A 24,332-nucleotide genomic window follows, 5' to 3' on the forward strand; every position below is an offset into this window, starting at 1 on the left:
TTGTTATCTCTATTGTTTTGTTGATTGTACAGAGCTGAGGATACTGTGGCATTTTCTAAATCAAATATGATGATGGTCTTGTATACATTATACTCTTGTGAAATTGTGCTTATTATTGATGCTTAGCAATTTATAAATATTCCATGATAACTAACAACTTACATGTACTATTTATATATTTTAATTGTTGGAAGTGCATCCAGTTTAGAGTTTGAATAATATTAAAATATTAAAATAGTTGTACTGTGGATAGGTTTTTTCGTCAAGTTTATACTAGAAACTTCAATGGAAATAATTAGGTATACAATTCAGTTTAGTAAGCTTTGTTATTACCAGTAATTGCATAAAACTCCCTAAGGCTAAAATATAGCAGTGGGAGTCTCACAGGTTGCCTCCTGTAGTTGTTTATGTAAATGCTGACTCTCCCCCCACTAGATAAAATATTGTATGAGTACAGAGAGCAGCAGAACATAATCGCTTAAAAAATAACAGGCAATATAAAAGTATTGGTCCATCTCCTTTGCAAACGGCAGCAATGGAAGCACATATTTTTAAATTTATGTTCCATTCTTACTCAATGAAATTGGGGGTGGGAGATTCGGTTTCTTAGTGACAATATTAAAATAAAGCACTCCTATTGTGAATGGTCATTTGGGAAATGCCATTTACTTTACAGCCCTTTTGAGTCAATACTCGACCCAGTGGATTTTGAGAACAATATAGGCTAGAGGGAGGATAAATTCTGCATTTGTCTCACCAGCCACATCCAGGGTATGATCACTTGTTTCACACTATTACAACTACAGTGAGATTATAGTGCAGCGGTGTCCAGATAGACTTCATGCCTAAGCCTCCATCTTAGTGACACAGGCCAACATGTATTTCTTACTGTTGCACACAGTAATATAATAGTTTATTGACTGAGCCACACTCACACTCACGCGTGTGTCAAAAGGGGGAAGGATCGAACATAAAAGTTGTGCATCATAATATAGACTTCTTATTGCAGTACTGGTAACATCATAAAATATTAGCTTTTCAACATCATACAGAACAGAGATAGCACCTGGTAAATGGACATTGTTATCGCTCATGAAATCACAGCATATGTATAAAGGATGAAATCAAACAGCTTAACAGCTTACTAGTGTGTTTCAGGGTTTTAGAGATTTCCTACACACAAAAGGTTAAAGCTAATAAAAAGTAGCTAACTATATCCTACCCACACAAAATAGTGCGTCAATGTGCTTTCACCATGTATGATTGGACATAGTGCAACAGTTTCCGATACAGATTATGAAAAGTGGTAAAGAAAAAGAAAGGACAGGTGTCTTATAAATGGAGGGAATATATTCATAGGCATACACATCAATATTACAAATTTAATATAGAAAACCTGACCTGCCACTCACACAATGAATCTCTACCAGATTCATTACAGATGTATCTCATGTTATATATGAGATAATGGACCCTCTACTGTTAATGCAAAGGATTAAAGCCATGGTGAACTTCCATGACCATATATTTATACAGGTCACAAATCTAAGAGGTGACTTCTAATTTACAGTAGGTGATATAAAGAATAATGTAATACATCGATTTTTCTGAGGAACACTGAAATAATTACATCAGAACTTACATTTTATACAGATATTATTTACAGGAATTTATACATATATTAGCATCACTTTGTAGTCTAAAAATGCACAGTCAGAGGCTGGAATGGGACTTATTTACTAAGACATCTGCAACCATTTATCGTCACAGTCCATCCATTAGAGCTAGAAGATCATCTCCTTTACTGGTACTCTGAATGTGCTTGTCCTCGGACCGGAACTCGCCCATGATCTGAGAAAGCTCCTTATTCCTCTCCTTGTCCTGGAAAGGAAAATATCTTCAGTCAGCTGTACAATAAAATAATATACTTTTGCTTCTCTAAATGACATGTCTTCTGGACTGTGTTATTGTTATTTTTGAGAAGTATAGGAGATTGTGAATTGCACCAATAAGTGGTTTTGAATGCACAGATATAAGCAAGTTACAAAAGCATTGAAACACTGTAACATAACATTATATACTGAAAAGGTGTGGGCAAAAATATGGTTTGGGGTCATTCTGAGAAATGGAGGAGGAAAGAAAGCAATATGAAAAAGGAACATAACAGATTAAGGTTTGTGATGGCTGCTAGATTTATTAAGCTGTACGTCACTGTGTAGTTACAACACGGTTGACTTCCTTTGAGCTTAATTCTTTTTTTCTTTTGTGTTTTGTATTGCAATATTGAAAATCTACAATTGGATTTTTAACAATATTTTCATAAATTACATACAAATGTAAATAAGATAGACAATGTAAGTAAAATGTTATTAAAACAACTGGAGGAAAGAGCTGTTTTGTCTTTTTCCATTTGACTATAGTAAATTTTTCTATTTTTTTTTTTCGGTCACCATTTTTTTTATGCTTTCTTTGTTAAACCAGTTTTATTTTATTATCCTCCTATTTGTTTCTTATTATTTCTTATTTGTTCACCATTTAAATTTAAAATATAACAATGTGGGAATACTCGGTCATCTTAGCTTTACAAAAGGATGCAGTTCACAGTGTAGAAGTGCAGATGTCAATTGGATGCTACCATCCTGAGAATACACCTGGCTCACAGGAGGCAAATCGCTACAACAACAACACCACCAGTGCCAGAGGACAAATTAACGCATGACTTACTTTACTGGCTTGAATGCTGATAACTTTATAAGAAAGCTCTTCTGGTCTTGTCAGGGCTGCTTGCCTTATTATGAAAACATATAAATGGTTAATAAATATAAAATGGTGAGTAATAGTCACATTTTCTAATATTAGTGCTGAGGACCAGAAATAGGAGTATAAATATATACAAATGTTATGTATCTTGTCATGTTTTTAATTTCTAACATGCCTTTATATTTTTACTACATATTCCCTTGTCATTATCTCCAATAGAATGGAATTAATCAATCATATTTATCATTATCTAAAATACTTTAAGTTCTGACAAGTTCATGAAACATTTATGTATTTGTGAATGGCATTTGTAGTTGTATTATAGACAACTTGTATGTTAAGTGGTCTAAACATTGTGTGACCTGGGAGTGATGTGGCCCTTTTCTTATTCCTCATTGCATTCCATTTTATCTTTAATTAACAATTATAAGGCTGGTGTCAAACTGGCATTTTCCAACCAGAAATGTGCAGCAATCTGAAGTTTCCGTTATAAAAACTGCGCAAAAAAGCAATTTCCCTGTCACATGGGTAGTGCTTCAGCTGCTAAACGCTGCATGGTCCACTATACCAGTGTGACTATCCTATGATGTACAGCTGTCTAATAACAGGAAACACACAAGAACACCCACTCACTCTTCTTCTTCATCATTGGTGAATAGGTTTAATCGGAAACTGTGATCAGTACTGGAGGGTTTCTTCAGCTCAAGACCACCCATTAGCTGTGCCAGGAGATTCAGCTCTTCTTTAGCCAGAGGATTTGGCACAACATTCTCCTAATAAATCAGAATATACAGAAAGACAAAGCAGAAATGAATACATTTTAACTTGTGTCTAGATTGACTGCACTGATAATGACAGAAGCACATTATCAATAAAAGAAAAAGGTACTAGGTGATCCTTTAATCTAAGGCGTTTTGGAACTTAGACTAAAAAGATTCCCTATTGAAAAAGCATACAGGATGCTGTGCTGCATATAAAGACAAAATAACAAATCAAATGTAAGTGAACGGCGAGATGTTCAGTATACAATATATATAATATATATATATATATATATATATATATATATATATATATCCCATAGTATTACATCCACATTTAGATTATACTTTCAGTTACATTTATCTAAAACCAGAGAAATGTTCCTAGAGTGATAATATATTCTAGTCCATTGGTATTTATGGCAAAACAAGCACAAATGATAGTCTTACCTTGGTGTGGGATGCTGAACTTTTCAATGTTCCAGACAAGTGAGTCTCCACAGAGCGACTTACACTGTACCTGATAACACATTTCACATTAAAACTTTGACTCCTGTAGAGCTGTCACATTATTACTTTATTTGTTCAACTTATCAATACCATGTTATCTATTATACATTTTCTATCTGCCCATTCAAGCAGCTTACAACCTAAGTACATAGCATTTGACATAATGAAATAAGTGACTTATGCAAGGTCACATGTACTGGACACTAGGAATTGAACTGGGAATAATCAACACTTATTTATATGGTGACAGCAAATTCTGTAGCGCTTTACAATTGGGAATGACCCACACATAACACCAGTTTTATAGTATATAAAAAAAGTAGCCTTTGCAGCTGTTCTATGTAATAGCAGAGTGGGATGTACACCAGTTTGCATAGCCTATATTCATCATCATCATTTATTTATTTCTATAGCACAACTAATTCTGCAGTGCTGTACAGAGAACTCACTCACATCAGTCCCTGCCCCAATAGAGTTTACAGTATAAATTCCCTAATACACACACACAGACAAACTAGGGTGAATTTGGTAGCAGCCAATTAACCTATTAGTATGTTTTTGGATTGTGGGAGGAAACGTTCCCGGAGGAAATGCACGCAAACACGGGGAGGACAAACACTCCACACAGATAAAGCCATAATCAGGAGTCATGACCCCAGTGCTGTGAGGCAGAAGTGCTATCCACTAAGCCACCGAGCTGTATATTGCGTGAAATAGTCCTGTGCATGCTCAGCAGACTTGCGCGAACCACTTAATACAGTTATCTTCCCAGCGCTGAACCTGGAGACCATTCCAAGCAATCTCAGCAAAAGTTATGAATAGTTACAAGTAGGGAGGGCATCCAAAATGAGGACAGACGGTTGCGGATTGCCCTCATATACCAGGCGGCCCGTATGGCATCAAATTTGTGTTATTTGTGAGAGGTTTCTACAATAATATTAATCTGTTAACTACTACAGCTATACAAGGTAGAAAAAATTGTTGCACCAATTCTAAATATTTGAATGGAGGACTCATAACTCTATATTAATTATTTTCTGAGATAATACTTCTGTAATGTATATGGGGTGCTACTACTAAACTGGACTATATGTAGAAAAAGTATCTTTTTGTGGTGCACACGCTGTCCCACTTATTCCAAATTACCTGTAGACTGTTCGTCTCCTTATAATTAAAAAAAAAAAGTATTAATTTTAACTTAAAACTTAATTATTTCATTAAAATCAGCAAAAAAATTGTGATTTCTGTTTATGTGAATAAATCGTGCAAATAAAAATGCTGTATGCACTGATATTATGCTATATCATTGCAATTCATGTAGTTTGCTGACGTGCTATTTATTTTATGGAAATTGTAGATTTTCTTCTGGAGAGGTTGTTCACCTTAATAATTTACTACAGGAAGTATCAATGTTCAATCTTGTATAAGTGAGATTAGAATAAAAAAAAGTTATTGAGCCTTAATTTTATAAATAATGAGTACTATACTGTATTTTATTCTAACCAATCTCCTATTATTGGAGATTGAAATCTCAATGCTGGGTTGGACTGCAGGGTGCTAATCTTTAAATGCAGTCTCTGCTCTTTCAGTTAGCTGAATGTATATATAAATTAGTTGTTTGCAATAAAATAACCCATAGTATCCACAACTGTTTTTAATTAACCGTCAATTTGACCCTTGAAAGGAAACAAAAATATCCACTTATCTAGTCTTCTTTTTCATCCACTGCTGACTGCCTGATTAGCTTTCCACTGTAACTATTGCCTGTATGGACCGCATGTGCACTGCAAAAATAAACGCTTTCTTTTTCCAACTAGTACAGCCAGCGAAATTGATTTTGGAATGGCTGCATGGAGCTCATGTAATGTAAGAAGCTCTGGTATAGGAAAATTCTCCCCAAAGAGTAGCATTTTGCCTATTTTGTTGCATTAAACAATCCATCCCGCAAGCATACTATTTGTTTTAACCAAGCATCAACTTATGCTGCAATATTAGACTAAAATACTATCTGTCTGGTGTTTGCACAATTAGCATTGCAGTTTAATTCAATTTTCTCCAATTAAACAGTTGCTCTGTAAACAAAACACTCACATATTGGTCCCCAGCTTAAGCACTCTGTCACCAAATAGGTCATAAGACCCTTCACGTAATGGACTGACATAATTTCCACCATTCTGGAACTCCATTCCTTTCACCTCCTCTCCTTTACAATTGAAAATCCTATGGGGTGAACAAAATTATATTATAAAGCCATTGCAACTCGCTGAGAAGTTTTCCGAGAATATAAAATGATACAAGCTTAGGGCATGGCACAGAACTGGCCTTATGATATCATTAGTAAGGTGTGTATTGTTTATTAAATTGCACCAAAAATGTAAATCTATTTAATCACTGCTTTGCAAATATAATACTATAATGTAAATATTATCACACAATATAAAAACACCCAAAAAAATATATGTAAAAAAAAATAATCATAAATCAGGATGTGAAATTCTGTATAAAAGTACACAAATGTGACTGAGCTTAAAACACTTTTGTTTCTCTGTTCTTTATCTCATTTTTAGTATCTGGGTAAGATTCTTCTTCAACTTTCTAGATATTACTGTTGCTATAGCAGTTTGTAACAATCTTTGGAGTATATTTAGTAACAAACAGGACATAATCAAAATATATCAAAATCTTTTCAGGATTATAGTTTTTTGTTACAAATAAGACTGCAGTTTCACAAAGGTTTATATGCTACAAATAAAGTAACCACGCATGCCGACACATATCTTTTACGAAATGTCAAATTTTAATTAGATTTTGTAACCAGGGCAAGATTAAATATCCGCTAGCACTCACCTAATAAGTCCAGGGACCTCTGTGCCCCAAGGGACAGGACCAGATGTAGGGAGCACGAAACGCCCATTGGAGTTTTGGACTTTATCTTTCAAGAAAATAGAGACCTACAAAACAACGAATATGACCTATGGTAACAGAAATGTCAAAAATGTACATCAGTTTGTAGAGGTACTTATACCAAAAAAATCAAATTTTATAATGAAGGCCTTAAGAGCTGGTATAACTCATCTCAGGAAATGTCATGTCAGAGAAATTGCACCCCAGGCAAACAGCGATTAGAATGTACACGTATCAAAGTGATTTCAGAAAATGCCTGTGTGTACATTATACCATTGACAAGATGATCATGACAATACCCACTCAGGGTAATATTGATTACCTTTATCTTTATATAGCTGTGATAAACACTTACCCTGATGTGCATGTCCTGGAAGAAGATGAGCAAAGTTTGCCTGATAAGCTGAAATTCGCCAGCAGGTAGGCAGTTATACAGCTGTAGGGAAAGAAAACAGGTCTACTACTACTTTCTTAATATTGCACATATTGAGCTTCAAGCAATGCAGTATACAATATGTTATTGACAAGTGTCACTCATAACTGGCAAGTTGCTTGTCCGTTTTGATTGCAGAATTGCAAAACATGGATATCAAGAAAAAACATTTATATATGTATAGGTTTGGGAGACACTAACCCCTTCTGGCACTTGTAATAAATGTATCATCAGGCATAAGCAGCCTGGTTTGAAAGTACAGTAAATTAGGATCAGTGTTAGATTATCTTTACAGCTAATTGGACTGAGGCTACAGGGAGTATCTCCTGAACTAAAAGACCCCCAGATTTAGTTAGGTGCAGTGGGTGGAGGATAAACATGTATAATAACTATATTAATTATTATTATGCTTATTTTACTGGAGGTCTCCTCCATTCCCCTGCATAACGTATACAACATACTGCCTATTTGTCTCACAATTAAAAATTCACCCTCTTACATCAATAAGCTGTCGGAAAGTCTCATCCACTTGGTTTAGAATGCTTGGGGAGTCCCGGACAAAGTCTTTGATAGCATCCATGTGGTTGAAAGTAACTAACAAGATGTCCTTGGGGCGAGGGCACAGCAGAACTTGGTACTTGAAGGCCATAGTCATCAGATCATAAAGCTGAACTCGATAAAGCAGAACAAAGATAAGTCTTAAATCAGGTCTGGTATCACTAGAACTAAGAAAAGATTATTTTAGAATCACATTAGTGTTTTAACACAATACTATATGTTGGTCCTCTTACAAAAAAAAATACAAAAAAAAAGGACAAAACTGAAATTAAAACAATGTGAAAGTACAGTTTACTATGAAGTAAGCGTCAAAGAATTGCATTACATTTGTAGTACAGATTAGTAAAACATCAACATCTCTTTTTTTTTCTTAGAAATTGGCCAGTAATAATAATCATTTATGCTGCTCTTTACCACTACTTACCTTGTCCATACTTGCTTGGTTTAGTCTCATGATAGATGCATGGGCGAGACGGTCAAAAACAGTCCTGAGAGCCTTTTTGGAATATAGCTCCTGTGGCTTAAACAACTCTTCCATAAACTTCTTATTAAACATGGTGGTGATAATATCGTTCATAACTGTAAGACAAAGGGCATAATAAAGAATGATTACAGGAATAAGAAATGATTCATTAAAAATAAGCCTTGACAAAATAGGGTGCTGGCACCAGAAAAAGAAGGTTAAACACACACACACGCACTTCATTGTTACATTATAAATGATTGTCTATATTTCACAGTCCCTTTCTCCTCTGTGTTAAATAAAACTTGATGGAATGCATTCATGTTTTACATGTAATGGTCTATGCATGTACAAATGTGTGCACAAGCACAGCCCGAGTATACGATCATGTGCCAAAACCTTGCTATATTAGTTGTAGCCACAAGATACCTCACGCCGTAGATGGGAGATATTACTGAAAAAAGTAAGATACATGCAAGAGAATATTCCACGTTCTGGGGTGGGTAGAAAGACAAATATTACAAACACATCTGCTGAATCCAATAGCAACCCCAATTCTACTTCCTTGTGAATTAAGGATTATATTTGGTTACTTACAAAAATGTGTGTTTAACCAAGGCTGCCTCAGCCTGGATGTATATCAAGTAAGTCATAAATATACCTACTGGGAGAAGGGAAAACACCGATCTATAGTGTAGGATATCTTTAATAGTGCTAACTTCTTATCAAAATGAGATATTGACACTTCCCAGGTCATCCCCCTATTTGAAGAGTAACAAGCTAGGTTACCTATTCCCCAAGGAATTTCCTATTCAAACTTTAATATCTCGAAAGGAATCCCCAATCAAAAGTGGGATCTATGGGGGAATCTAAGTGTGCGTGAAGTCCTATCGGAGCTTCAAATGATAAGCCGGGTGCAGGGCTGAATTAACCAGAGGTCTAACTGGGCTAGAGCCCAGGGGCCTTGGGCATCTGGGGGGCCCGCTGGCATTCAACGGGTCCCCGACCCCGGCTCCGACTGTCAGCTGGTCAAGGAGAATGGCAGGCAGCTAACAGCAAATGTTATGCTGCTAGCTGCCTGCTGTCACTGTAGTGCTTCCACAGTGCGCAGTAATCTTACTGAGATCTCGTGAGAGTGAGACTATGAGTCATAGTCTCACTCTCACGAGATCTCCGCGCTGAGGAAGCACTACAGGGAGTGACAGAACAATGCCTGCTGCCTGCAGCCAGTGAAGAAAGGATGTATCAGGAATAGGAGGTAAGCGCTTGGGGGGGCTCACTGGGGGGCCCCCTCACAGCTTTATGATATGCTCTATTATATATATGGGGGGGAAGGGATCTCACAGTATCCTTAGCCCGGGGGCCTCCATTCCCTTAATCCGGCCCTGGCCGGGTGTCATGGTAAGTAAAACGTTGCTTTTTGTTCACATGTCTATAAGGTGCGAGCAGAAATCAGTGATGTATTAGTTTTGCAGGAAAATCTTGCTACTTGTCTTGGTCTTATTGTGGATACAAGAAAAAAAAATGTATATATATACACACACACACACACACAATAGATTGTGTAGATAAAACATTAGTGTGCCCCCAAAAACTAAAAAGAAATTGTTAAAGAAACACACACACTTCTAACTTCAATAACTTAATTTAAACTTAAAGCTGCCATCCCATGGAAAAAAGAGAATTTTTTTTTTTTTTCAAAATCATGTTGGTTACCCTTTAGAAGACTAGGACAGTCGTTAATTTTTCCTTTGTGTCCCCCCCCCCCCCCCCCCCTTCAACTGCTATTAATGATTTACTTTCTTTGTTATATGATTACGATGACAACCATTCATATGACATAGCGAGAGCTGAGAGACTTTGCAGCGCCCCTCTTCTCACCAGGCAAAAAAATATATGGAGATTCCCACTGTAATTACCGGCAATGTGATGTTTGCGCACCACATCGCCGGCAATTGATTCTTCCACTTAATGTGGGGAAAACAATTATTATACATTTTAGCAGCAACTTGTTGTGTGGTTATATATTAAAAAAAAAACAAAAAAAACATATCTAGCCTCTGCTGTTCTAATTATTACATTGTGGTGCAATAGTAAACGGACCAAAGCATAGTACTGTAATGCCACAAACATTCATCCCAGTTGTCAAAACAGTAGAGGGGAAGGCCAAACCAGTGAATGAGCGCTCTAGCTTAGCACGCTTTCCTGAGTCAGACAACAGCCCCACACATGTGCCCCTTCAACCATTAACCTACCCATCCATATCCTTTCTTATTTTCCCCAGCATTCACCTTTGCCTATAAAACTATAGATTGAAGCAAAAATATTAGTCAAATGTATTGTTATACCTTTTTTGGTAGTTACAGACTGGCAGTGTAGGTTTTTAGACACTGTCATATCTATGTTTGTGATATGTCAATGTGATCGCGCTATAAAGTGTTTTCTGAAAAAAATAAAATAAAAAAATAAAGTTAAAAATGAAAAATGACTATGAAAACACATTTAAAACATATTGTACAACAACTACACACTGACACCAAGTATTTCCGTGCAGTGTGTTTTAACATCTCTTATGTTTGCTAAATTATAATCTTTAGTATAATAATTTTGCTTAGCAAATTAAGTAATACAAAATTACACTCGAAGCATGAATCCCATGAAAAAAAAAAAAGTTATAAATCATTCTTATGCGCCAGGCTGTAAAAAGCTTGGTAATTACAGTTTTTCCTTGGCGTGTTTCCTAAGGCTGCTACTGATTTATAACTCTGCAGTGTCATGCTACTACCTTGGCAACCACAGTCACAGGGCACATGATGTTATGAGCAGAGGCTTTGGAATGCCTCTCTGAGCACTGTCTGCACTGTAACATCCTCCCCATTCTTCTCCCCAGTCTGCCATCACAGGACATGCAGAGAGTTGCAATTCTGTGTGTGTGCAAATGGCATTCATACATGTCTGCCCTCCAGCATAATTTTGAAAGAAGCACTGGTGAAAGTGGGTCAGTATGATATACTGCCACTTCTTCCCACTTCTTGATGAAAGTGCACAATGGGAGCAGAGGTCATTATGGCAAAAACTCAGCAACAGATTGATATATAGCGACGATTCACTCTGAAACAGGGTAACCAGTTCTGGGACAGTTGGTCCATAATAATCCCAGGAGGAGATAAAAGAATGTATGCTAGATATCGTTATAAATGAAAATACTCTTGTATCAAGACACAGGATATCTCTATCTGGCTGCAGCAGTATCTCTGCTCTCTGCATGTTAATAGCATGTGACATAGGTCACCCTATCAGGCTGTAAGATCTGCTATTTAATCATTATTTATATCAAACTAGCAGTTAATGCAAGTACCTGTGTACTTTTTACTTACTACTACCACTTTATCACATAAGACTAAAGCAATGTATGGCTTTTGAGTCTGTACTGTTGTACCCTGTTTGGTCTACTGTCTGTACTGTATTTTGTATGGCGCTGCAGAAACCCTGTGGCGCCATATAATTAAATAATAATATGGATGGAATGATTTCTGCATCGCTATCAGGATAGTGATTGTATGAATGGAAACCTGTTTTGTGGTTTATAACTTTACAATACTAAATACGGCAACTAAAATATGTGGATGCTGTTTAATGGTTTCCTATGTGATATTTTGTTAAAACAATTAAATAAATGAGTCCAAATAGCGCTCCGCTATCAATTGCAGCCCAAAAATAATTTAAATCAACTATACACAAATTGATAAAAAGTGACAAATGTGACATAAAATTGGAGAAATAATTCAGTGCTATTTCTCACAAGAACAAAAAGTGAATAAAGTGGGTAAAATTAAATAAGATTATATATTCAATATGATGCATGACCAATCTTCAAAATTTCCCAATGGTGAAACCAGTCATAATAGGGAAAGAAAAAAACAATAAACCACAATAAAAGTGCAATACTGTATAAATAAAAAAAATAATTCTAATTTAGTTCACATTCATATAAGTGGCTAATGACTTAAATGATAATTGAAGTGATTTTCCCCCTATTGTGAATAAATTTACAAGAAGATTACTTGTACTAATACATGGTATCAATAATACCTATAGATCATCTTCTATTATGGTGTCCACTCTTCTTTATAATCGGCTCTTGATTTAGCGATCTTTAGGATACCAAAGAAGATTTCTTTTTGAAGTGAGATTTCGATTGAGGATTGGATTTCTCTCATTAATTCGTCATGATAGTGATAGAGTTTCACTAATTTAATGTGTACTAAGCATAGGCAAGTATAGTTATTTTTTAGGCTTTGTTGAAGAACTCATTTAAGGCTTATTTTATATTGCCTCAAGAGAGCAATATTTGCTCCTGTTCCACACAAGTGTAAACATAAATAACAGGTAACACAGGAATCAGTGATACTAGGGATAATTTGGAACAAAATTATGGGCCCACAATTAAAACGGCGGTTTGTGACATTATATTCCTATTTTTACACATATCCACAGTGTTTACATGAAAAAACATGAATTTGTGGACCAAGATAGTCGCTACTGTAAGGATGCAAAACTACCTCTGATCAGCAGCTACATGGATCAGTGGGTTCTTTTCAAAGTGTGGACTAAGCACATTTGTATTCACCCACATCAAATAATTGAGATGTTTACTGGAATGTGATTTGAGAGGTGGAGAAGGTATAATTAGCGCAGGTTCCATGTTCAGTAGAGGGGCTGCAGAATATTTTTTTCCCCACAAAATGCCTTGTAGGTAGTGCCAACCTAATCTTTCCAGCCCCACTTTACATATAAAAGTGCATGTTGACCAAACACTCAAAAGTGACACAAGGGTCGTTCCATGCCAAATCATCAGAAAAAAAAGGAATTTTTCAACCTGACCATCTTTTCGTGAAATTTGATACTGTGGTAGATGACATAAAGTAACTTTCATGTGTAACATTTTAGCCCTCAGTGATACATGGTGTTCATGCAACAGGGTTGCAGACATAAAAAAAAAAGTAAAATTTATGCTTGCAAGGACACCTAAAACAAATCAGAACTTTGCTTCTAATTGCGCAAGAACTTTCATGTTGGTCTTGGTTTGAAGCAAAGGGACTTTAGTTTTCTTAAAAATAGTTTTATATTTAAATATTGACTTCTACATTTCAAGGTCACATGATGTGACCTTTGACCTTGAGTATCTAAAAAAGTGTATGTTTAATTTTTGGGAAAATAAAGTATATTATGCGGCTATATATAGTCTGTATTACTTATAAACAGTGTCTATGTATCCTCACTCTTGATTAATTTAAGACAGAAGTAAGGCGAAAATGAGCAGTATGTTAGAAGAAAAATGAAGATGTTGAAATCCATGAAGGGGGTGGTCCTAAAGTGGTAAAAGGATGGATTTCAAAGTGATCTTTTCACGCTCTCCACCATGCGCATTTCCAGCTGGACCCACAGAAGTTCATGCAGAGTGCATTTACAGAGACAGGTTCAAAAAAAAAAAAAAAAAATCACAATGAAGGCATGCTGTGGACCTCAAAATTAGGCTAATTCATACAAACAGAATGTATTGCTCAACCAATGAGCAAATAACCTCTACTGTGCAATACATATGTTGTCCACGATTACATGAAAGTGAAACACCAACTATGTTGCATACAGTTTTTAAAGCATATGTGACTCAGTGCTTATTACAATCCAAACAAATATCTCTGTTACCGACATCATAATTCCATTTATAATCCATGTGCAGTTTGCAACTGGTCCACACGTGACTCAGATATCTGCAGTAAGCCCATGTGAATAAGCACTTAGTTCTAAAAAGTTCCCGAGATGTTTTTCATATATTCATGTATATTATAACAAGCACTTTCACAAAAGTAAATTAAAAAGTTTTATTTAGCGGCCTTCAGTATATACACTGCCATTCTACTAGTTGCCGTGAAGCCTTTCATAGATGCCATATTCATCAACAAAATAAGGGATTTGACACAAGTCTTTAAAGCATACTTGCCTACTTTGAGAAATCTCTCTCTGGAAGATCCCTGAAGAGGGGTGTGTTGGGAGGGCGGAAGGGAGTCGGGCATGGCGAATTGCATCATTTTGGCTCCGCCACAAAATCGGCATTTTATCGTGGGGGGCAGGCCAAAATGACGTGATTCACCATGAATCGCATCATTGAGGCCTGTCAGGGACAGGATGCAGGAGATTTGCCTGCTCTCCTGGGAGTCCGGGAGACATACCCGTTATTCTGTAGTCTTCCGGACATTCCCGGGAGAATAGACAAGTACGTTTTAAAGAACAAATAAAGCCACTTTGGAACATAATATATAACTGAAGCCAATGAATTCAGAGTCACAAAAATAATGGATGTGTTTATACATAAGGAAATCTGCCTGTTCTATTTTTACAAAAATATGTATTTTTCATTAATAACTGCTCAGGAGAGATTTGCTTTTCAATCTTATGCAACTTGCTTGTAGTCTCCTGGGTTCATGCACAGGGGTATTTTAATTCTTAAAAACATTTGACTGAAAAGTAAGATAATGGCTAGATAATGAAAATATTAACATCACTTAAGCATGCAAACCAGCACTGAAATCATAACAGCCACTCAGCAAATACATTTCATCTGTCTAGTGTAAGTTACACTAATAAGCAAGCACATTTCTGATTGGCTGTTATGGCTTTTCCTCACATTTGCACTGTGAGCAATGTTAGTACCCTTACTATATTTTAATGTTGTGCTTCAATTTTTGGGATTTATCCATTCTTTAACATGCTGTTCCACAGAATGTAAAAATCCTGCTTTTTTTCACAATTATATCTGAAAAATGTGAAGTTTCATATAGTGCAAGCTCAATTCTATTGCACCGTGTAAAACTATATGGGCAGTAATACATCACAGTCAAATTGCACTAAAACAAAAACTAGCTAAATTGACAAGTAAGCATTTCAAAGCACAGCAACTGGAAGATGCAACAAGCCATTAGTAGAGACTTAAAGTGGAGCCATTTTGTCTAAAGCACCCCATACCTCGTTTTCTTTCCTGATCTGTCCAGTCATCTTTGTAGACGTAAGTCAGAAAAAAGAAAATGGCGAAAAAAAATATGTAGATGAAAAATACAGACTCAAATATATGTGCCATAACTAAAAGAATAATATCATGTAAACAGATTATTTTCTGCATTGACAAGCCTGTATCTTTCTGTAAACTGGGCAGTTACCATCCACCTGGTTTGAAAGGAAGCTGGTATCAAGTGAGCATGTGACTTGGGGCTTTTTTTGCAACTTTTGTGTAATATACAGAGTCATGAAGGTTAACATTAAAATATGTATATTTTAAACAAATAAAATGAACCATATGGTATTTCTTCCTTACCCACTTTAAATCTGTCAAAATGCTACATCACACACAACCAATGGTCATTTGTAGACAACATTGAACTAATAAGTTAATATCAACCAGACAAAGAGAAAATTATGCATGAAAAATTAAACTGCGTGGAGAAATAGATTATAAAAGTATACATAACGCAAACTACCATTTAAAACTAAATTATGCCATTATGTTTAAACATTAAGTAGTCTATTTATCAAATGGTGATAAGCCCTAAATTCTTCTCCCTATTTACCAGAGCTACTGGCCTGTGAAGATCGTCGTCAACGGTAGTCATCGCCTGGGGTCCTCTGCAAAGCACAAGGTAACCTATTTACCAAGGACAACAAAGCACAAGTTCCGATGATGTTCTCCAATTGCTGCCTTACACCATCAAAGGATGGCCTTAGCGGGGGTGCCCACAGGAAGAAATGCTTTATTATTAAAATAAAGCATTTTTTTTTTTTTTACAGGTTTTGTTTTCTATTTTTTACATTTGTTTTTAAAATGTAATCATGTTTTTTTAATAGAAACTGGAAGCAAAAGTCTAAGCATGTGCAGAGGGCCCCAGAACTAGCTGGGTGAGAGGTATTACTCCTCTTACTGCTGCCAGCCAGGGTAACCATGGAGCTTAGCATAGTTCAGCTCACTCACTGCCTTGGAAACATTTTCTCCATCAATTAGCAGCGAAACGATTTTCGATCACTGGGATGGAGGCAACTGCCCACTGACATTATTGTTTTCATATCTAATGGCCCACTCCAAGGGATTTACAGTGTTACTTTCAACTCAGCACACTCACTGTGTATATCACCTATGTGGGTGGTTGTAAGGCTACTTACTCAAGGCCATGGACATAAATTAAATGTCATATAGCATATTTCACCAGATGGCTGTAGAAGTGAAAATTTCATATAATCATAGCTAGCTACAGCCTCATGTCTCATTATAACACCATGAGACATTCCCTTAATTAGCCTGGATCAAGATACAGCATACTTGTCCACTCTTACGGATTTTCCAGGAGACTCCCAAATTCCTGGTACCTCTTCCAGACTCTCGGGAGAGCAGGCTGTCTTCCCACACTCTGCCCACTTACTAGCAAAGGGGGCAGTATGGGGACCTCAACGACTCAATTCGTATCGAATCTCTTACTTTTTGCTACGCCATGCCCCCTCCGCACTATCCCTTGACCTGCCCTTCACGACCTCCCAGAGGACAGAGTCAGAAAGTTGGCAACTATGGGCTATACTGCACTATCAGCTAATTCATCATAATACAGCTGGCTACAGTTTGACACACAGTTAAGGGTGACAAGCATGTGCAAAAAATGTTATCCACAAAAAATAAAAGAAATCCCCTTTTAACAGCTATGTATTAATTTAGATCTTTAACAATGTATTACCTTTACAAATGTTTTATTTGCATTATATCAAATGCACTTAAAGCATTTGAAAAAATATATACAGAACGGATCAGCATACTTGCCCCTTAACTTCTATATTAACTGATATAGATGTTAAGCCTAAAGCTGCTTCCCCAGAACGTAATCTGAGTTCCAACTCTGAGGAACATTGTTTTTTTCTCCACATTAATGGACCAAAATGAAGTTAATTCTTGACAAAATCAAGATATAGTTCTTTACAAAGACATCACTGATGTCATAGTGCATTATGTCAAATGCACTGAAAGCATGTGAAAAAAATATACACAGAACGGATATGACAATCTCAGCATGTGGTCAACAGTTCTTCTGTCTACATTCATGCTGTGAAATCACAACTTTAAAAAATATAACAATGACAGGTAACATCATTCACCTTTTGTGAAAAAAATGGGACCCATTCACACATTGTTATGTAAAAATATAGTTTACTTATCAAAAACACTGATAATGCCCTATCCATCATCATCATTTATTTATATAGCGCCACTAATTCCGCAGAGCTGTACAGAGAGCTCACTCACATCAGTCCCTGCCCCATTGGAGCTTACAGTCTAAATTCCCTAACATACACAAATAGACACAGACAGAGAGAGACAAGGGTCAATTTTGATAGCAGCCAATGAACCTACCAGTATGTTTTTTTGTGGTTATCTCATATCAGCTATTTGTTCTACAAATATGTTACCTTTTTGAAGTACTGTATTTACTTGTTTATTCCCTATAATTTTTCTTCTTTGGTTAAAGCTCTTCTATAAGACAGCAGTCTAATGAATTATTAAAAAGGAGAGAAAAAATAAGAACAAAATAATTCTCACATAACCCTTACTATCTGTTTTTACATATGAAGATTTTTTTTTTTTAATTAAACTTCATACTTCTAGAGAAGCAAAAGGCCCAAAATCTAGATTGAGCTTGACAAAATCCTCAACATCAGAGAGGCTTATTCCGCCCCCCATTCATGAAGTATTACCAAGCCACTCAGCTGAGCTATGTTTTCGCTTGGCATTCTAGCCCAGGGTTGAAAAAGTAGGTAGAAACTGAAAAGGCTCTTCTATGAGAGGACTATCTGGACTCCATCCCCTGGCTTCCGAAAAGTATCAGATCAGTCTCAATGTATTAAATACATTTGTTCAAACTTACATTTACAATGTGGGAAAATGTCGATGTGCAATTGAAACAGTCGTCTTACCCCTCATAAAGTAAGATGACACCTGATGTTTCCCCTATGGAACTCACACAGCTTCTCACACCCATCATCATCATTTATTTATATAGCGCCACTGATTCCGCAGCGCTGTACAGAGACCTCACTCACATCAGTCCCTGCCCCATTGCAGCTTACAGTCTAAATTCCCTAACACACACAAAGACAGACAGACTAGGGTCAATTTGATAACAGCCAATTAACCTACCAGTATGTTTTTGGAGTGTGGGAGGAAACCGGAGCACCCGGAGGAAACCCACGCAGACACACAGATAAGGTCATGACCCCAGCGCTGTGAGGCAGGAGTACTAGCCACTGAGCCACCGTGCTGCCCCATGGCTCAAAGTAGGCATCAAACGCTTCCAACAAAGTCTAGGAGACTTTGCAGACACAAAGTACCTTTTTATCAATATCTCCAAATAAAAAACAAAACAAAAAAAAAAGCCCTCTGCTTGAACGTATCTGTATATAGTCAGCAAACGTTAAAGATAGATAGATGTCCATACTTTACAACATGGAACACTATTCACTATTATATTAGAACACTATTTATGTACGGAACACTAGTCACCTGAGCCACGCGAAGCCCTTTGGGAATGAGATCTGAATATTACCCTACAAGTACAGGACTGGGAACACATAAGACAAAGAGTAGCTAAAGCCTCAGTGTGTATATAAATATATGCCAAGTGGTAACTAGTACCATGGAAGATAGACAAGATGCCCCCCCAGACTTCTGGGACTGTGTGAATATTGGGACTTTCCTACATATTTGAGGGAATGTCCTTTAATAGCACAGTTCTGGCACATGTTTCTTCATCTATAAAGTAAGCAACACCCAGCTAATCCATCTATTCTACTCAAACTGATCACATCCCTTAATAATCATTTAAATAGGCTTATTACACATACAGGCAATGCAGCAAAAATCTTGATAGCAAAAGAATAGAAGAAGAATGTACCACAGTTTATTGTATGTAACCTGCCCATTGGTTTCCATAAATCGAATAACAGTAGAATAGAAATGATAAAAATCGGAAATTAGAGAATATTCATAAATTATTGAACTTTAGTGAAAATGTATTTTGATGATTTAATTGGAAGGAAACATTAGGGAAATCTGATATTTATACTGTGAAATCATCTAAAGTCCTGGAAGCAACTTGATTAAAACATTATGTGATTTTAACCAACACTTTCTTCACAATTTGCACAATTCAGATTCACTCATTTTTATATTTCAATCGGCACATCATGAATAACAAATGTCCTGTATGGTTTTTAATTTATTAATAATGTATGAATTTTAATAAAAACCTACGTGTATAATGATAGATGGTGAAGCTTATAAGTGCCACATTTTGAGAATTCTTCTTTTTGGAACTTGTATAATGTATTCTCAAGATCACCCCCTAAAGACCATATATGTAAATATAGATTGGAATAGATGCAATAGAATTGTCACAGTGATTAGAGCTTAATTTGATTATCATTTACATCTCTCTGTGGTTATCTTTACATTAATTGCTATTCTAAGCAAGTGCAAGTGAGGCGTAAACTGTGGTTGTATATAGACATGTTTGACCGAGTTTAGAAAAGATGGGAACCTTTACTATATATTTTGAGTAGCCCTACTTCAGTCATCTATTTACTTTACTTCTACTTTAAAGACTTTTACAGACACTTTTGTCCATTTCCAATATCACTGCTACAATGGATTACTATGGAACCAACTATCTGCTATACAGAGATCAATCATGTGCATTCCTTTAGTTGCAGTATAAACACAAACCAGTAATAGCAGATTGCTGATGTTCAGTGAATCCCTGTTACTAACTAGCTCTCTCGTCATAAGACTCACCTATATTAGTTACTATTACAGTTATCAAGTAACTAGAAGTAATTAAAAAAAATATCTGTGTTAAAATAAAATCACAATCGATGAGGTAAACCTTCATTTTGATATTTTAATTACCATGTACAGCTCTGGAAGCTATATGTCCAAAAAATAAATTATTAAAATAGAAAAAAGAAATGCAGAGAAGAGCTATAAAATGCTGCCTGGACTACATAACAAAACAAGTCAGGAAAGATTTGAAGTGATAAAATGAACATAAGTATTCAAATATATAAAACAAAATATATTAATAGAGTTCATGAAAGCAGCATTTTTAACAAAAAATAAGTATTTCTAGAACAATATGGACCCATTCTGAAATTGCAAAGAAGGAGATTGAAAGTCAATATAGAAAGAATTGTATTTTTTTTCCAAGGAGTGATAATGGACACATTTTCCAGCAGTAATACTGAGATCTCTACAATAAAATCTGAAGAATGCATGGCTATTGTTAAGACAGATCTACAATAATAAAAAAGATAATAAAGAAACACACAAAAAGAGCAGACTACATATAACTGTAGGTTATTTTCGGCCAGCAAATTCTAAGTTTCAGAGAACAGCATCCTGTAGATGCCTAAGAGTTTATCATGCTTCCTTAGATTTAGGAGCTTTAATGAAACCGTACACTAAAAATTAATGTGAAAACTGTACATCAACTGTCATGCATCCCTCTGGCTGCCCAGATAGTGACTGGAGTTTGTAGATAGATCAATCAGAATTCTAAAGTTGGTCACACACTGTCTGATCTGTAAGCAATTTAGCTACAATTGTGGGAAGGAAAATTACACAGATCCGGTTGTTCATCTGCAGTATAACAGCAATATCACGTGGTCCATCAGAATCCTCTGTGCACAATGTTTGATTGGATCAGATTTTTAACTCAAAGATGCCGCTGTTTGGTCCTTTTTTATGCTCCTTTTATTGTTTCAATGTATGTAGGTAAACACGAAGAAAACAATGCGGACTTACTATTTAAAAAATGCAATTTTGTTCAACATAAAGTTTTCACATCATTGAAACTCAATTTTTCAATGAAGCCATGTTTACTTGTATAGGCTATCAGCAGAAGTAAAATTATGTTCTCCACTTTTCAATATGTAAGGTATTGTTTTTATTAAGTACTCATGGTTTCTCTTATGCTTTCCGGAGTTATTTCCACTACCAAATAATCTCACTAGTCCTCTAATTTAAAATCAATGAATGTCCTCAGAGTGCATTATACTTTTACCTTTTCAGAGTAAAACAACAAAACAAACAATAAAAACAGAATGTTAAATTAAAGCCACTTTTAAAAATACAACTGGCCCCTACCTTTTTATTATTATTATTATTATTATCATCGTAGATTTGCAATGTGTCAGTGCTCCACAGTCCTGTACAGTATGGAAACAAGACATATATAAAATAAGGACATACAAGGCAGATATGAAAACAAAGGGAATGGTGGACCCTGCTCATTAGAGAGCTTACATTCTAAGCAGGGTCGGATTAAGGGAATTGAGGCCCCTGGGCTAAGGGGGGCTCCATTCCAATGTTAGTCCCCCCCCCCCCCCCTTCCTGTGAGAGGTGGTTACCAGAGACGTTAAAAGGCGCAGTTCAGAGGTAGATCTAAGTGGACGGGAGGGGGTGTATTTTCATACAAGATTTGGGATGTATGAAGGGATGTTGTTGTAGAAGGCTTTGTAGGTAAGGGTGAGTAAATTGAATTTGATTCTGGAGGACACAGGGAGACAGTGTAGAGATTTGCAAAGTGGTGCAGCAGATGTGGTGAAGTGGTGACATAGGAAGATCAGTCTTGCAGTCACATTTAGGATGGATTGGAATGTGGATATATGGGTGTCGGGAATGCCGGAAAGTAGGAGTTTGCAGTAGTCAAGACGGGAAATGATGAGTAAATGGAAGTATTTTGGCAGCATGTTGAGTAAGAAAAGGGTGTATTCTGGCAATGTTTTTAAGGTGGAATCGACAGGACTTGGAAAGTCTGGATGTGAGGAATAGAGAATAGAATGTAAAGCTAATTTAAAAAATCTATTTTATAGTCATGTACAAACAGACGCTTAATTGATGTTTTATGAGGGGTAACAGGACATTAATCCCTTTCCCCTCTCTACCTATTGGGTCTATTTATTAAGGTGCAATCAGCCATAAAAAAACGTAGAAAACTGCAGTTTTGGCTATCACATAATATATGAGATATATATCATCGCAGGAGAAATAGATTTCTCCTTCCATAACCCATTTAACATTTCTTCTATTTTCTTCTATCAATATGGGGACTGAAAATTTCTCCAATTTATTAATTAAGCTGTGAAAAACTTTGCACTTCGCCGCAAGGCATCTCCATCTCAGGATGGCATTACCTTTTATTTTCAATGGGATCCAGCTGAAGCCTCCCTGGCTTTGCTGGATCCCTCATCCATGCAAGTGTTTAGCTGCCAGTAAATTGTAAATAGTTTGTGGAGATGGGGTAACTTTGCCAGGGCTCCTAGAGAAGCCCTGGCGTCAGGGGCGCACGGAGGATTGTGGGGGGGGGGGGGGGTTTCTCCCCGCCGACACAAAAAACCCCCCAAAAAAAACAGAGAGAGAGCTGCAGCGCTGTCCTATACAGCAGCCGCAGCGCTGTCTAAGAAGCGTCTGCGGCAGTGCTGTATACAATACAGCACCACCGCGGACGCTTCTTTGATAGCGCCGCGGCTGCTGTATAGGACAGTGGCCACTTAGTTAGCACATGGGGGGTTTCTAGAGACTCAGAAACCCCCCCTGCGTGCGCCACTGGGAGTGGTTACTTACAGCGGTGCTTTACTATGCATCACTGCGATTTGCAAGCAGTATCTTGAGAAATAGACCCCTGGATTTGAAAACTCACCATAGAAATAACTGTGCATAAAAAATAAGTGTGGCCTTCAAAAACAGATAGAAAGTTATATGAAAGACATTGCTCACTTCCACCAACAGGTTTTTATGTAACAGTTCAAGAATACCCTGTGTCCAGAGAAGGGAAAAGGATTAATTTATCCCAATGGTGTTTACACAAAAACAGAACTCAGGTAAAAATGCCCACACTTTAAAAAAACAAATCGATGCACTGCTATGTTGACACTTTTTGCACCTTCCTCTGAAAACGAAATGTGCAGTAACAGCTGAAGATTTTTCCTTACAGATCAAAATACATTAATTATTAGACGATATAAAGCTCAATCGCTGCAATGTTTTTCTTCTATTTACTATTAATAAACCTCTACAAGTACTCAGATACCGATCCCACACCAGAAACAGATTTTTGTCTGGCTCCTAAGCTGGGAAGCAATTCCCCGCATCGCCACGTCCCAGCACCGTCCCGGTTCCGTGATTTACACTGTTACCTCGGATGAGCCGCCATATTACCGGTACACTCACCTTTCTTAGCTTTATCTGGGGGGATGTTCTGGGCACGTAGTCGTTGGTCCAGGATATACAGCATCTCCCCTCCGAGGTTGATAAAGAGCAGTGGCAGGGTGCGGAGAGACATGACTTACACCGGAGAGAGAACCGAGGTGGTGGGAGGGTCTTTACAGTGGATGACACCGTTTACCTCTAACAGGGTAATTACGACTCACGGACAGATACGTGATTTCGGTCTCTGAGCCCAGCCTTCCGCTCACCCGTGTTGTCAGCTCTCCCCGGTCTCACAGGCCGCAGACGCCGCCGTCCGGTTGCTAGGTTTCCGGCTCAACCAATCAAATTGCATCGTTCTAATTCTGCGGCCCTTTAAGGGAAGTGTTATGTTTGCCGACGAAAAAGATGCAACTTCTATGTCATGTGGAACAGTCAAATCTCATGTAATAAAACGTGACAAATACACCATTGACATTTTACGTTTCAAATTAAATAAAAATCATTGTAGCAAATGAGACACTGCATATTTGTGTTTTATGTACATGTAACATGCATTGGGCAACAGTGTGTTTTCTGGGCAAATTCAATTGTGCACGAAGTCCCATCAGATCCTCGCGTGAAAATGTTATATCTCAACATCTATTTAAT

At 36.8% G+C, this 24,332-nt stretch overlaps 1 protein-coding gene across 1 annotated transcript; it reads right to left on the minus strand.

The window, feature by feature from the left end:
* Positions 1 to 1,330: 1,330 nt before the first annotated feature.
* OSCP1 (organic solute carrier partner 1) lies at positions 1,331 to 24,031 on the minus strand. The gene is made up of 10 exons (XM_075195441.1): positions 23,706 to 24,031; positions 8,351 to 8,505; positions 7,868 to 8,035; positions 7,291 to 7,371; positions 6,879 to 6,982; positions 6,123 to 6,251; positions 3,972 to 4,041; positions 3,394 to 3,533; positions 2,725 to 2,788; positions 1,331 to 1,881 (listed from the first exon to the last, which is right to left on the minus strand). The coding sequence occupies exons 1-10, from the start codon at positions 23,815 to 23,817 to the stop codon at positions 1,765 to 1,767; spliced, it is 1,140 nt and encodes a 379-aa protein (XP_075051542.1). The 5' UTR covers positions 23,818 to 24,031; the 3' UTR covers positions 1,331 to 1,764.
* Between the last annotated feature and the right edge of the window lie 301 nt (positions 24,032 to 24,332).

Source organism: Mixophyes fleayi, chromosome 2 (genome assembly GCF_038048845.1).
Source record: "Mixophyes fleayi isolate aMixFle1 chromosome 2, aMixFle1.hap1, whole genome shotgun sequence".
Lineage (NCBI taxonomy): Eukaryota > Metazoa > Chordata > Amphibia > Anura > Limnodynastidae > Mixophyes > Mixophyes fleayi.